Source organism: Ascochyta rabiei, chromosome 14 (assembly GCF_004011695.2).
Source record: "Ascochyta rabiei chromosome 14, complete sequence".
NCBI lineage: Eukaryota > Fungi > Ascomycota > Dothideomycetes > Pleosporales > Didymellaceae > Ascochyta > Ascochyta rabiei.
Window position 1 is genome coordinate 1,218,421 of NC_082418.1, and position 12,112 is coordinate 1,230,532.

Sequence of the window (12,112 nt, forward strand, 5' to 3'; positions counted from 1 at the left end):
AACTTACAGTATTTTTTTTGCAATTAATTAACAGAATCTCACTCCTAGTACTCCTGCCACAGGATGTAAAAGCCTGAGTTGTCAACAAACAAAATTGATCGACGTTTTGATACGTGAACAGACCAAGAGCCAGGACTTGCACAGCTCCACGGACAGCGGTATGCAACGTGCACGCCCAAAATGATATCAAACAGGCGATCAATTTTGTTTGTTGACAACTCTGGTAAAAGGTCTTCCGTTCACGTCTTTAATCTGCTGCGAGCACATGTTAGTAAGAAGTATGGTATAAAGACTAGGGAATGATGTGAGAGCCATCTGTTACATATATACTTTTCGGTGGACATACCGAGTCACAGGACGCGATGCTAGCTGCAACGACGCGGAACAAGTGCGTAGGAATTAACAACATGTCCAACGTAGGGAAAGGGGCTCGGGATTCACCTCAAACAAGGAGCGATGAGTTTTTTGGAGTGGAGAATTTAGTCAATACCACTTGCTCTTTATACGGTTGGAAGGAAACTGACAGCAGCAGATTCAGCGTGGGTTTTTATCCCAGTGTTGAGATCGTGTCGCAGCAGCAGGGGAAGTACATAGTGTCCAACCCTTTCCTTCAGGCAGTAAAATTCCAAGGACACAACTAACAGAACGGAGAATATACGCCTACCGAACAACCAATGTCACGGAGCTAGGCGTCGTGGAGTCCGATGGTAGGTTTACCGACGAGGCGAAAGCTTTGCGGTCGAAAATCCAAGGGATGACGAAGTATCTGCATGAAGATGAATTGTGAACCCCAGAAAACTTAAGATTGGGCACGGCTCGTAGCGCACAGACATGATCATTGAATCTGTGCCTAAGAGGTTGTTCTACTCTTCATAGTACCATTGGCGCTTTTGCCTCATACTGTGCACCTATGCAGTAGAACGTCGCCAAGCAAAGTGAAGATGAAGGATATATCACTCATTTGTCAGTGGAAAATGCTCTTGCGAAGTGGTTGATACATGAGTTGTTGATGGTAAAAGAGCAGCCCGGCCAGGTGATCTGCTCACAAAACCAATCGTCCGTACATTTGTTGGTTGTAAGCTTGATCTAGTCCTGCTACGGTCTCCGATCAGATACCCTTGAGCACCAAACAAGTAACTTCGGTTTTGTGGAATTATCAAGGCCAGAGTTCGAATTGAGTCAGAGAGTTTGGTAGTTTGGACATGGCTGAGCCGTTTGATCAACTATCTCACTTGGATCTTCGAAATGTTACAATTCTCACAGCGTGTATAGCTACATGACGGACAAAGATTGCTTCTGTAGGGTATGGAGGGGTATCCGCAATAACACTACGAGTTTCAGCTAATACCTCTTTCTTCAAAGTATTCTCGCTTGGGCTTTATACTTACGCATTGCCAAACATAGGTGTACTTCTTCTTGTCTCCCTTATCATGTCAGTAACCTCTAAAGGCTGTGGGACCAGTCACTTACAGGGCATGCAACGCTATCGCTTTCTGACAGTACTCTCGTATACATCCTTGATAAGGGCCCGGCTGTTGGTCCGCGCGTCTGGCAGTATGGCTAGCCGATATCGACTACGATCGACTCTAAGCTACAAACTGGCGGATAGGTCGGACGTTTAAGAAGCCACAAGTACCGATACTTCGACAAGGCAATGATATCAATATCTACAGCATTTGTGAGTGGACTGTCTTTACTATTTAATGTTCCTGAGTACTTAGACCGACAAGTCATGGTTAACTGTGGTCGTACGTCCAAGTCTTCTTCAAGGCTGCAATTGTTCCACGACATGGAAACCCTCCGCACGGTTCGGCCCAAACAACTTCCTATCGTAGATCAAACCGAATTTTTTAACAGCACAAAGAGGGTACTCTGCAGTTTGGCGGGCACATGGGCCTAATGAGAAAGAGACTTTGGAATTTGACATTGTGATCGATCTGCCGTGGCGTCTGCTCGCGATGGTTTCATTCGATGTTGAGGAACGTCACGCGCAGAAGCGATGGAAACACACCACGAACAGGACGTCATCGTAGTACATATAATTCTCCGATTCGTGGGACGCTTCGAGTGTAAAAGGTCTGGAGAGCTGAGCTGAGAGAGTACCATGTGAGCACCAGGCCTGAGCGTCGCAGATGTCTCAGGAATGAGCCTCAAAGCATCCATTTCAGTTGCGCTTACCCACCGCTTAGGTGGTGGTGGTGATAAGGCTTGGCGTGCGAACTGTGAACTGCAAGCTACAGGACGCTTCAACTGGCCCATTGTCATGCCAACTGCCATGTCAACAACGCGCTGCCTCACATTTGGCACTACAAATATTCGTGCAGGTGAACAATGACGGAGATGTGCGTAGATTCACCGGTTTTGAGTTCACCGTCACACATACTGTATCGCAATCGATCTTCCGGGCGACCGGAATGCTAGCGATTGGCATGGAGGGGTCGTCCAAATGTCACGGGCGGAAGATATGCGAGCAGCCCTGACATCACGAGCCAATCAACCATCAGTCGGGCATGCTATGTTCTCCCAACAAAGAAACACTGTAGCCTTCCATGATAGTGAAGAGTCACACGTCGGAGATCCTGCACAACTGCCTTCCGTGGAAGGGCCCGAAAAGGTACGAGGGCTTTTATCAAGCCTCGCAAAGCAAGAAACAACAATTGTATTCGCCCTTATCTAAACTTTTCACTGTTGATTTTTAGATAGATTCACCTCTCTTCAGGGCGTTCCTTCTCTTTTCGTAACCCAGTGACGGTCTCCACGTGTTCCGTCCCCAAATGCGCCGCTTCAACGAACAGACTGGCAACTAACGAGAGGAACGCAATCACCGTCAACATAATCCACATGTTGCGCGTTGCCCATGCAAAAGCCTGCTTCGCAGCGAACTCCCAAGCCGGGTTGTCAAGTGTACTCGGCAACATGACGTTCGCCAGGGCATTCTCACCGTCCAGCTGATCCAGCAGGCCCTGTGGCAGACCAGCAGCACGTAAGTATCCACTGCGAGCCGACATGGAGTTCTGGAAGATAGTCCCGCAAACGATGACGGAGATGGAAACAGCGATGTTGCGCACGAACGCCATGGTTGCGGTAGCAGTCGCTACATCAGCCTGCTCGACCTGGCTCTGGATGGCGATGAGCGGTGCCTCGAACAAGATGCCCTGTCCTAGGCCGGCGATCATCTGGAAGCCTACTACGCGACCGGTCGATGCGTTTGCGTTAAAGGATACGAAGAGGCCGAATCCGAGACACATGAAGAATGAGCCGACCCACATAATCTCTCGGAATCGTCCGGTGCGGTGGATGATGACGCCGCATACTACACCGAATACCGCTCCTGTCACGATCAGAGGCAGAAGGAGCACACCGGATCGAAGGGGAGATGCTTCCAGGACAGACTGGAAGAACAACGGCATGTAGAACTCGGCCGCGATGAAGACCTGTGGGGGTGGTCAGACCGTGTCCAGATGTGGAGCGTAGAACACTTACGAAGCCGTGGAAGAAAACCACCAAGAAGGTAGCCACGTTGGTCTTATTCTTGAACAAAGACATAGGAATGAGGGGATACTTTGCGAACCTCGCCTCACTGTAAATGAAGGCAAAGATCATGCATCCTCCAACCACAAGCAACGCTATGATCTTCGCAGAGTCCCATGGAAACAGGACACCTCCAAAGTCGAGCCCAAGGAGAAGCATGAGCGTGCATCCAAGGAAGGTAAAGATTCCAAGCCAGTCGATTGCCTTCATACCGTCAATGAAAGACGTATGCTCGTGCTTGATATCGAGGAAAATCAGGATTAGGATAGCTGCAAGTCCGCTGATGGGCAAGTTGATCCAGACTGCAGAAAATGTCAGCGCGAGGAATTCGAAGAGAACCAACAGAACCCACAACACCACCTCCAGTTCACCAAACTGGCAAACACACCCCCAAGAATTGGTCCAATCCCGCCAGCCAACGCCCAAATCCCTTCAGTCAGCCCCATAAGCAGGCTCCGCTGCCTCAAGCTAAACATATCACTGATACAAACATGCACCAACAGGATCAGCCCACCACCAGCAGCGCCCTGAAACGCACGGCCAATAATCAACGCCTCCATCGTCTTGGCCGTGGCGCAGACAGCCGAGCTAGCAAAGAAAACAGCAAGTGCAAGCAACACAATAAGCTTGCGGCCAAAAATGTCAGAGAGCTTCGCCCAGATGGGTCCCGATGCGGCATTGCCGAGCAGAAACGCTCCGCCAATCCAGGTGTAACCTGCCGCAGACTGCAGGTCGTGAGACATGGTGGGCGCGGCCGTGGAGACGATTGTTGCATCCAGAGCTGCTACGAAGAGGGAAAGCTAGGGGGGTGGTAAGGTTAGCTAGCTGGCTCCATTACACACGTAACTGAGTGTGGAGAGAGAGAGAGAGAGAGAGAGAGAGAGAGAGAGAGAGAGAGAGAGAGAGAGAGAGAGAGAGAGAGAGAGAGAGAGAGAGAGAGAGAGAAAGAGATGTGGCTGAACATACAAAGAGCGCTGTTAGAATGGCAAACATCTGCAGTTTGCTTCTCGCCTTGCCATCGGCCGGCGCTTCGTCTTGCTGCTTCGTAGACGCCTTGTCGAGAATTCGCTCCAGCGAGGCATCGGCATTGTGCTGTGTCGAGGTTTCGCGCTGCGACTGCCGAGATTCCATCTCAATGTCACGCTCCATGGTTAAAGATGTATATACCAAAGAAACAAAAGAAGCAGAAATGATTTCTTTTCAACTCATCCTCCCATGGCAAGACGTCGTACTTGTAAGCGCTGACTGAAAGTCCGGGGAAGCCCTTTTTTCGCGGAGTCACTGAGAATTACTGGCCAATAGGGAATGCGTGGGTGGGGACGATCCGTCACAACTATTGCCAACTGGGGCTGGCGTGCGCCCTTGACGACCACCTTCTCAATTGAGAACCCTAACGAGTCAAAAGCGGATGCAAAGATGTTGTGATAGGACCATCAAAGATGTATTGTCGTGGTGTTGCTCATATCATACACCGAGTATAGCTCTCTGCCACAGTCATTCCTGTTCGTGTCCACCAAATCGTTCATACATGGCAAGAAATTGCGCCAGCAATGCTTGTGATCGCACACACCCACACGCACACTCACACTTCCCAACCCTTTCCGTATGCGCCGAATCAACCCTAAGCGGTATGTGGAGAAGCTGAAATTCAAAAATTGGGGAATCTCGAAGAACGAGGGAAGATGGAAAACAGGCAAGGAAATGAGCCGACGCGCCCACAAATATTCCAAACATTCAACACATGCTGATGGTTCACGCGTCTTCAGGAAGTATACGCGCAAAATGCTTCTCCCAAATCCAGCCAACCGTTTTTTTCGAATCATCTTGGTTGCGTGCCAGCCACAACTCGCCTTTCATACCGATGACATCGAAAATCTCGCCGGGAACGTAGACAAGATACGGAATTCCGCCTTCGCGACGGTCGTGTGCAATGTTAAACTCGAAGAGACTTGCAGCCAGGAAGAGAACCTCAGGCTCGTCGGTGTCGCCAGGGGTGATGGGGAGCTCTTCAGCACTACCGCGCATAGGAGTTTCAGACATCGGCAGAGCTGAGTTGAAGACACCGGACTGGCGAGTCGAGCCTGGTAAGGAAGGAGGTTGAGAGTTCGGCGCGGACATGGTGAGCATGCTCGATTGTGTAGGCGAGAGGAAAGAAGCGCCAAGTTGCGGTGGGAAATCAAAAACACTCGCAGTAAAGGAAGAGCGATCGTCAAAGTCGACGACGCCATCCATGCCTAGGTAATTGTGGTTTCTCGAACGAGCCGAATTGCGACGCTCCTGTTGAATGATGGTTGCTTCGCTGTTATCGGAGACTGCGCTGAGCGCTCGAGCTTCACGGCTGGTCGTGGGAGCCAAGTTGTTGCGAGCCGAGGAATTTGTGTTCTGATAGAGAGATGGATAGGCTGGACCTGCAGGCGAGGAACGTGGGGGTCCGTCCATGGAGCGCATGTTAGATCGTGTACCATAACCGCCACTGTTGCGATTCCGTGAATCAAAAGCAGATACGTCACTGCTCATGGATTCAGTGCGCCGAGACGAAGAGTTGCGTCCCGAGCCCGCGCCATCAGACGGCACGGGTGATGTCATGCTTGAAATCTCCTTCAGCAGCATGTGACTGTTCGTAATGCCAAAGCTCTTCGCCCTCTGCTCTTGCACGTTATAGTCGGACTTGAAGCGCTCCGTGTATGACTTCAGATCGTAGTCTATCGAAGTGGTGTGCTGTGGTTCGGTGTCCAACAGCGGGAGGATCTTCTTCGAGCAAGTCTTGTACCAGTCTTTCTGTAGGGCCATGAACAGAGTCATCACATTTCGCATGACACCCTTTGTCTTTTCGTAGAGTATGGGCAGCTCGAGTTTCAGTGTGTCGTTGATTGTTGTGAACTTCTCCGCCGATGACACGATCTCCGGGTCGGGTTTCTCGCCACGATCAACAGCCTGTTTGTGCTTGACGTAATAGAGTAAGAACTTCTTGCGCTGTTCTATAGTCTTCTGGTAAGATACCCACATCTCCCAGAGATCTGAGATTGGCTTCAGCACACGACCGCGGACAGCGGCTTTCTAAGTTCAAGTCAGTACAGCCATTTGAAGTACATTTCCGGATACCCACGTGTTCTTCAAGAGCTTTGTTCTGGAGCTCAAAATGAGCCATAGCCCACTTTCGCCATGTGCTTTCAATCTCCGGGTTGACCGAGGGAGCGACCTCGCAGACAGTAATGAATCCTAGGAAGACGATGTTGAGCTGTAGATAATGCTCAGTGATTGACTCGAGGTAGTTCTCAAAGTCACGCATGACAATTTGGAGCTGGAAGAAGTGACCACCAAACTTTTGTTCTTTAGACTTGTAGTCTTGGTCCTTGAACATCTTCTCAGCTTCGTCATACGTCTTCGTCTTGTCTGCCTTGGGGATGAAAGCTTTTACGAAAGCGTTCCCAAGCCCTTTCCCTTTGCTCTTCTCTTTCTTGCCTTCTGAAGTCGCAGCCCGGAAGGTATCCGCGCGCTTCTTTGCGTCATTGATACGTCCACTGATGGCAAGAAGGTCGAGGCGGGCCTTGTTGATGTTCGCCAGATCAGGGTGGTCCGCATCGGTGACTTGCTCGAGGGATTCGAGAAGTAACGGGTACTTCAACAAGCGCTGTGCTGGCTTTACAAGTAAAGAGTCAAGATCCCAGGCCTGTGTCATATTCTCAACTTGTTCAAAACACGCAACGACCCACCCGGTGAGTTCCGGGTTACTCTGGTTCTTCTTGATGTACGCGTGTTGGTTCTGCGAATTGAGGTAGTAGGTCGTATACAGTCGTTCCATTTTCTCCAGATTGTCGAGAAAGACTCGGCCGATCGAGGTTTGATGATCGTTCTCTAGCGTGCAGTTCTCGAACTGGTTGAACTCGTCGGACCGAAGGTTTGCTGGCAACTCTGCAGAGCCGAAAGATTTGGAGTCGGTTGAATCGCGGCTCCAGGGACCTGTCGGTGGAGGCATGTCATGGTTGACAATGGGTTTTGCCGCTTTCTTGAACGCTCGAAATAGCGAAAGTGAGAACTTCTCCAGGTCTTTGCAATTACTGAACAGCGCACGCTTTTCTTTTTCTGTCATGATACTGCCAGCCGTCGCCTCGAAGATGTTGTGAGCGATCATCATGTCTATACAGAATTGATGCTCTGTTGTCAGCATCTCCTCGAGAATCCGATAGCGCTTGTTCAACGCTTGCTTTGCTGGGTCTGGGGGAGTGTCTCCAGGCGCTGCCGGTGTTTTTTGTTCCGGCATGTCAATCTCAGGTAGTGGTTTGTCACTAATCTCTACCGAATCTGATGCGCTATAGGGACCATCGTAATGTCTGTCGTGCGTATGACCAACGGGCGTGTGCGCACGCGCAGGATGTAGCTCAAAACGCTCGTCGGTCTGCAATGCAGGGGACGGCCGAGCGTGCGCTGAAAAAGTATATGAGGGGAAGGAAGGCGAAATCGGTGACAGCTCATCAATAGACTTGGGAGGCGGAGGTGGCGGCGGCGGCGAGTACACGGGCCGTGGAGGATGCTGAGCCGTCGGTGAGGGGACTGTAGGTGAAGGAGGCATATAGTTGTTCATGGAAAGGCCAAGACCTCCATTGGTCCATGCAAGCTGCGGCAAATCAAGCCCGTTTGTCGAAGGTGACGCATTGTTGTACGCTGTATTTGGTAACAAGGTTTCCTGAGACGGATTGCCGAAGGAGCTGCCTGACGGGGATGCATCTTCCTGTATGAGTGTGGTTGCCGACCCTTGAGAGCCACGAGAGTAGCGGTGTGACTCGGGAGGGAAGACGAAAGCCGGTATCTGGTTGGCAGGATCTGGCGAGGGTTTGCTCGCTTGATATACGTTTGGCGTGAGAAGTGGCAAAGATTGTTTCTCGCGAGGAGTTTCGTTGGCGTTTCCCTGATCTGATTCGTTGGCGTCACTTAAGATCTGTGCTAGGTAGGTTTCTGTGACCTCTTTCGATGCCCAATCCGGATGCTGCGCTATTATGGGCGAGACCTGCTGAACTCTTTGTCTTGAAAGAGAAGCTAATTCTGGCGAGATGACTGGCGACTGGTGATAAAGATTCAGCACGGAATTGATAACGCTGTACATATCGCTTTTAGCATGTGAGGGTCTAGCTGATCGGTACGGGGCGACGCTGATCGAGTCATCTGGGTGCAGCGAGTCGCGGTTATAAAAGGAATCTGTGGGCAAGTCCTCTCCCTTGAAATGAAGTGCAGGTAGTAGAGTCTCATGCCCATACACCTGCACCGAACGTCTGGGGGGAGGGGGAGGCTGCGTGTTTTCTTCCTGTGGCTTTGGAGCGCCGTTTAGATCGGCGGGCAGATGCTCATTGTTGAACATGATCGGTATCGATTCTCTGACGCCCAGTATCGACTCTTCGACTGGGGGTAATTCGGGGGCTTGCTCGCTACCAAGTGCACGGAATACAGCTGGTCGGAGTAGCTCCTGTTCGTGTTGAGATTCTCGCGTATACTCCTGCTTAGGCTCCAGTTCAGGTTCACACGTAGTCTGCTGCGTCTGCGCTTCTTGCGACTCTTGCGACTCTTGCGGAGCTACCGGAGGGGTCAAAACGAAGCTGCCAGGAATGCCCAGTGTTGGAGACTCGTCGAAATCTGTCACCGCAGACCACGGCTGCGTAGGTGGCGGTATACCCAGGCTAGAAGTTTGCAAACTCAGCGACTGCTGGCGCCTTGGAGATAAGGACTGGGTGTCCTCCTGTGGATGCTGAGTTGGAAGCGGTTCGGTGTCTTGCTCATGCGGAAAAAGCACGCTTGGCGAGAAAGAGAAATTCAGGGTCTGAGATTCACTTTCACTATCCAACAGTCCCAGTTGGCTCGCCAAAGGGTCTGGTTTCGGGTGAAGGTGGTCGGCCAGTGAAAAGTACTCACGTTCGCCATGCGAATCGGGTTGCGCATTCGGAGACTGCAACGGTTGTCGTTCTCTTGAATTACGCAATCGTGGGGAGGGCGGTGGAGGTGGGGCAGTCACGACTGCTGGTACGCTGGGCCCGGTCCTTGCGGGAGATTTCCCTCGTTCTCGATATCCACGGTAGGCTAACGCAGGTAGCGTAGCATGATCCGCACCGTTGGTCTTTACGGGTGTGGTACCTCCCACTGGGTTTCTGCTCATGTTGCGGTTCGGGGAGGATCGGTTGCTGCGAGTGGGTGTGTACTTGACTGACTGGGCTGTAGAGCTGGCCTCTGACGCGTTGCTCGACCGCCGTGAGCGCTGCGACATGACTGGTATTCGAGAAGGTGGAGATTGGCGCGGTGGGGACTGTAGAGACCGCGAGGGGGGTCGTGACTGTCGTTGTCTGGTAGAGGTTGTCGTGGCATTGCTCTGTGAGCGCTGGTGCTGTGGCGAGGCAAAGGTGGTTGCAGGGAGTTGGGTCTCGTCAACCTGTGTGTCTTGAGCGTCGTTGGCCGGGGGCAGAGGGATCTGTGCGGCTTGTGCGGCTTCTTCGCGGGCTGCGCTCGCGAACGTTGGAATCATGTATCCTGGCAAGGTCGCGTCCTGCCCACCTACGATTTCCCCAAAGAGCTGTCGCGCGCTCGAAGACGCGCGTTGGAGGCCAGGCCGTCGATTCGGCGAAGAGATTGACTGCTGTGATGGCGAGGTGACCGAGTGTCGTGTCGGCGAAAGGGTCTGGTCGATGCTGCTTCTGCTTGCATGGCTTGCGTTTGTTGCGCGTCGTGCTGTTCGTGGAGGTGACGTAGGTGCGGGTTGCGTTCGTTCGCGTGGCTTGAGGTTGTTGAACTTGTATGATCCATAGGTGGCTTCCTTGGAGTTGCGCGACGCTGACGCCGACGCCGACGCAGACGCAGGCGAGGACGTTGGGGCGACGTGACGCTTGACGGGGTCGTGTGCTCCAGCTCGCGTGGGCTCCCTCGACCGCGCGCGTATGACAGAGGGGATGACATCGCCGCCCGGCGAGCGCTCGAATCGTTCGGCGAGGGCCTTTACTTTGTTCGACGCCTGTGGGGGCGAGCGTGAGGAGGCGACCGAGGAGGCGGGGCCAGAGACGGAGCGGGCGGTGGCTCTCGGGGGCGAGCGTATGTTGGTGGAGCTCGCGATGTTCTGGCGCTGGCGGGCGACGTGCATGTCGAGGGGCGGCACAGGTATGGGGGGCGCGGTGGCGGCTTCGTGCTCGGTCATGGGCGTGTAGGCAGACTTGTAGTAGTCATCGGGGGAGGGGCTGTCTGGCGCGTCGTCGGCACGGCGGTGGTGGTGGTGGTAGTGGAGGTGGTGGTGGTGGTGCTGCTCCTGCTGCTGTTGTTGTTGTTGCTGTTGTTGTTGCTGGTGGTGGTGCTGGTAATGGTGCTGCTCCTGCTGCTGCTGCTGCTGTTGTTGTTGTTGTTGTTGTTGTTGTTGCTGCTGCTGCTGTTGTTGTTGTTGCTGCTGGTGCTGGTGCTGCTCCTGGTCCTGGTCCTGGTCCTGGTGCGGCGGCGGCTGGTCCAGGTGCTGCTCCTCAATGCCGGCCAGCGACATGGACTGCACCCAGCTGGCCACGGCCGGGTTGTATGCATAGTTGGGCTCGGCCATGTTGTCCCTCCTCTACGGTTCCATGCTCCTGTCTGCGGGAAGCGAGGGCGCGAATCAAGGCAGCGGCCAGCACCGTCGTGGTCCAATCGACCGTTGGGGCGTCGGTACACCAAGGTCGCGGCGACAGCTCAGGCCTGCGAGGCTTCGGCGGTGCAGCCAATGGTGGGCGGTGCAGCCAATGGTGGGCGGGGGAGCGGCCGTGGCTGCGCGTGTTTCAGCCAGAGAGCCTGGCAGCAAGGCGGCCGGGTGCCGGGCTACAAGGTCGCTGGGTCGCGGGCAGAAGCGCGTTGCTGGCCTTGCTGGCCTTGCTGGGCGTCACGGGTCAAGCAGCAGGCGGGCAGAAGCGCGTTGCTGGGGTCAAGCAACAGGCGGCCAGTATCAAGCGTCGGGCGTCGGGCGTCGGGCGTCGAGCATCAACGGGCAGCGGGCGGCAGGCAGCGGGCAGCGGGCAACGGAGCAGCGGGCAACGGAGCAGGAACGTGGGTTCGAGTGGTGTGGAGATCTGCCGCACGCCCAGCCCAGCCCAGTTCGACCGTCTGTCGCTGCCTGCGAGGGCCTGGTCGATACGGCAGCGGGCAATCCACCTGGCACCCACTCAACCCAACCAGCCCGCTTCAACGGCACTGCAGCACCTCTGCACAGCTGCTTGTGCCCTATGCTATCTATTCTACGAGGCTGCAAGGGGAGAACAGGTCCAACCGCTCTTTTGGTGACGCTGCTGCTGCTGCTGCTGCTGCTGCTGCTGCTGCTGCTGCTGCTGCATGGCTGCCTCCTCTCCTCGCAATCGTCCTCGACATGTGCGTTTGGTGGAGCCAGCCCCGGTCGTCGACTGTCTGGCGCCGCCTAGCGCGCTCCCTAGCTCGAATCCAGTCTCCATGCCTTGCTGCTCCCACACATGGACCTGCAAGTTCCTGGGAGCACTCGGAACTCTACTGCAACCACAGCCTACCTCGACTGCTCCCGTCTCCCCGGCTCGCACACCCAGAGACAGCTGTCGTCCGTGTCGCAGCATCGTGACGAGCCGTG

The 12,112-nt window shown here is 53.8% G+C and overlaps 2 protein-coding genes across 3 annotated transcripts, besides 10 other annotated features; both read right to left on the reverse strand.

Annotated features, from left to right (window-relative positions):
• Nucleotides 1–2,705: 2,705 nt before the first annotated feature.
• Nucleotides 2,706–4,680, reverse strand: EKO05_0008364 (uncharacterized protein; the record flags this gene model as incomplete). Its single annotated transcript, XM_059637279.1, has 4 exons — nucleotides 2,706–3,434; nucleotides 3,484–3,833; nucleotides 3,884–4,331; nucleotides 4,498–4,680. 4 exons carry the CDS (start codon nucleotides 4,678–4,680, stop codon nucleotides 2,706–2,708), a joined length of 1,710 nt encoding a protein of 569 aa, XP_059493262.1.
• Nucleotides 4,387–4,482: a tandem repeat.
• Nucleotides 4,681–5,094: 414 nt separating the features above from the next.
• Nucleotides 5,095–5,119: a tandem repeat.
• Nucleotides 5,120–5,283: 164 nt separating this feature from the next.
• On the reverse strand, nucleotides 5,284–11,086 carry EKO05_0008365 (uncharacterized protein; the record flags this gene model as incomplete). Of its 2 annotated transcripts, XM_038941417.1 has the most annotated exons (2): nucleotides 5,284–6,588; nucleotides 6,638–11,086. In XM_038941417.1, 2 exons carry the CDS (start codon nucleotides 11,084–11,086, stop codon nucleotides 5,284–5,286), a joined length of 5,754 nt encoding a protein of 1,917 aa, XP_038796812.1. The 2 variants fall into 2 exon arrangements, with proteins under 2 accessions (XP_038796812.1, XP_059493263.1); XM_059637280.1 differs by having other exon boundaries at nucleotides 5,284–11,086.
• Nucleotides 8,016–8,040: a tandem repeat.
• Nucleotides 10,335–10,400: a tandem repeat.
• Nucleotides 10,765–10,801: a tandem repeat.
• Nucleotides 10,802–10,942: a tandem repeat.
• Nucleotides 10,943–10,983: a tandem repeat.
• Nucleotides 10,984–11,013: a tandem repeat.
• Nucleotides 11,087–11,503: 417 nt separating the features above from the next.
• Nucleotides 11,504–11,552: a tandem repeat.
• Nucleotides 11,553–11,800: 248 nt separating this feature from the next.
• Nucleotides 11,801–11,847: a tandem repeat.
• Nucleotides 11,848–12,112: the final 265 nt, after the last annotated feature.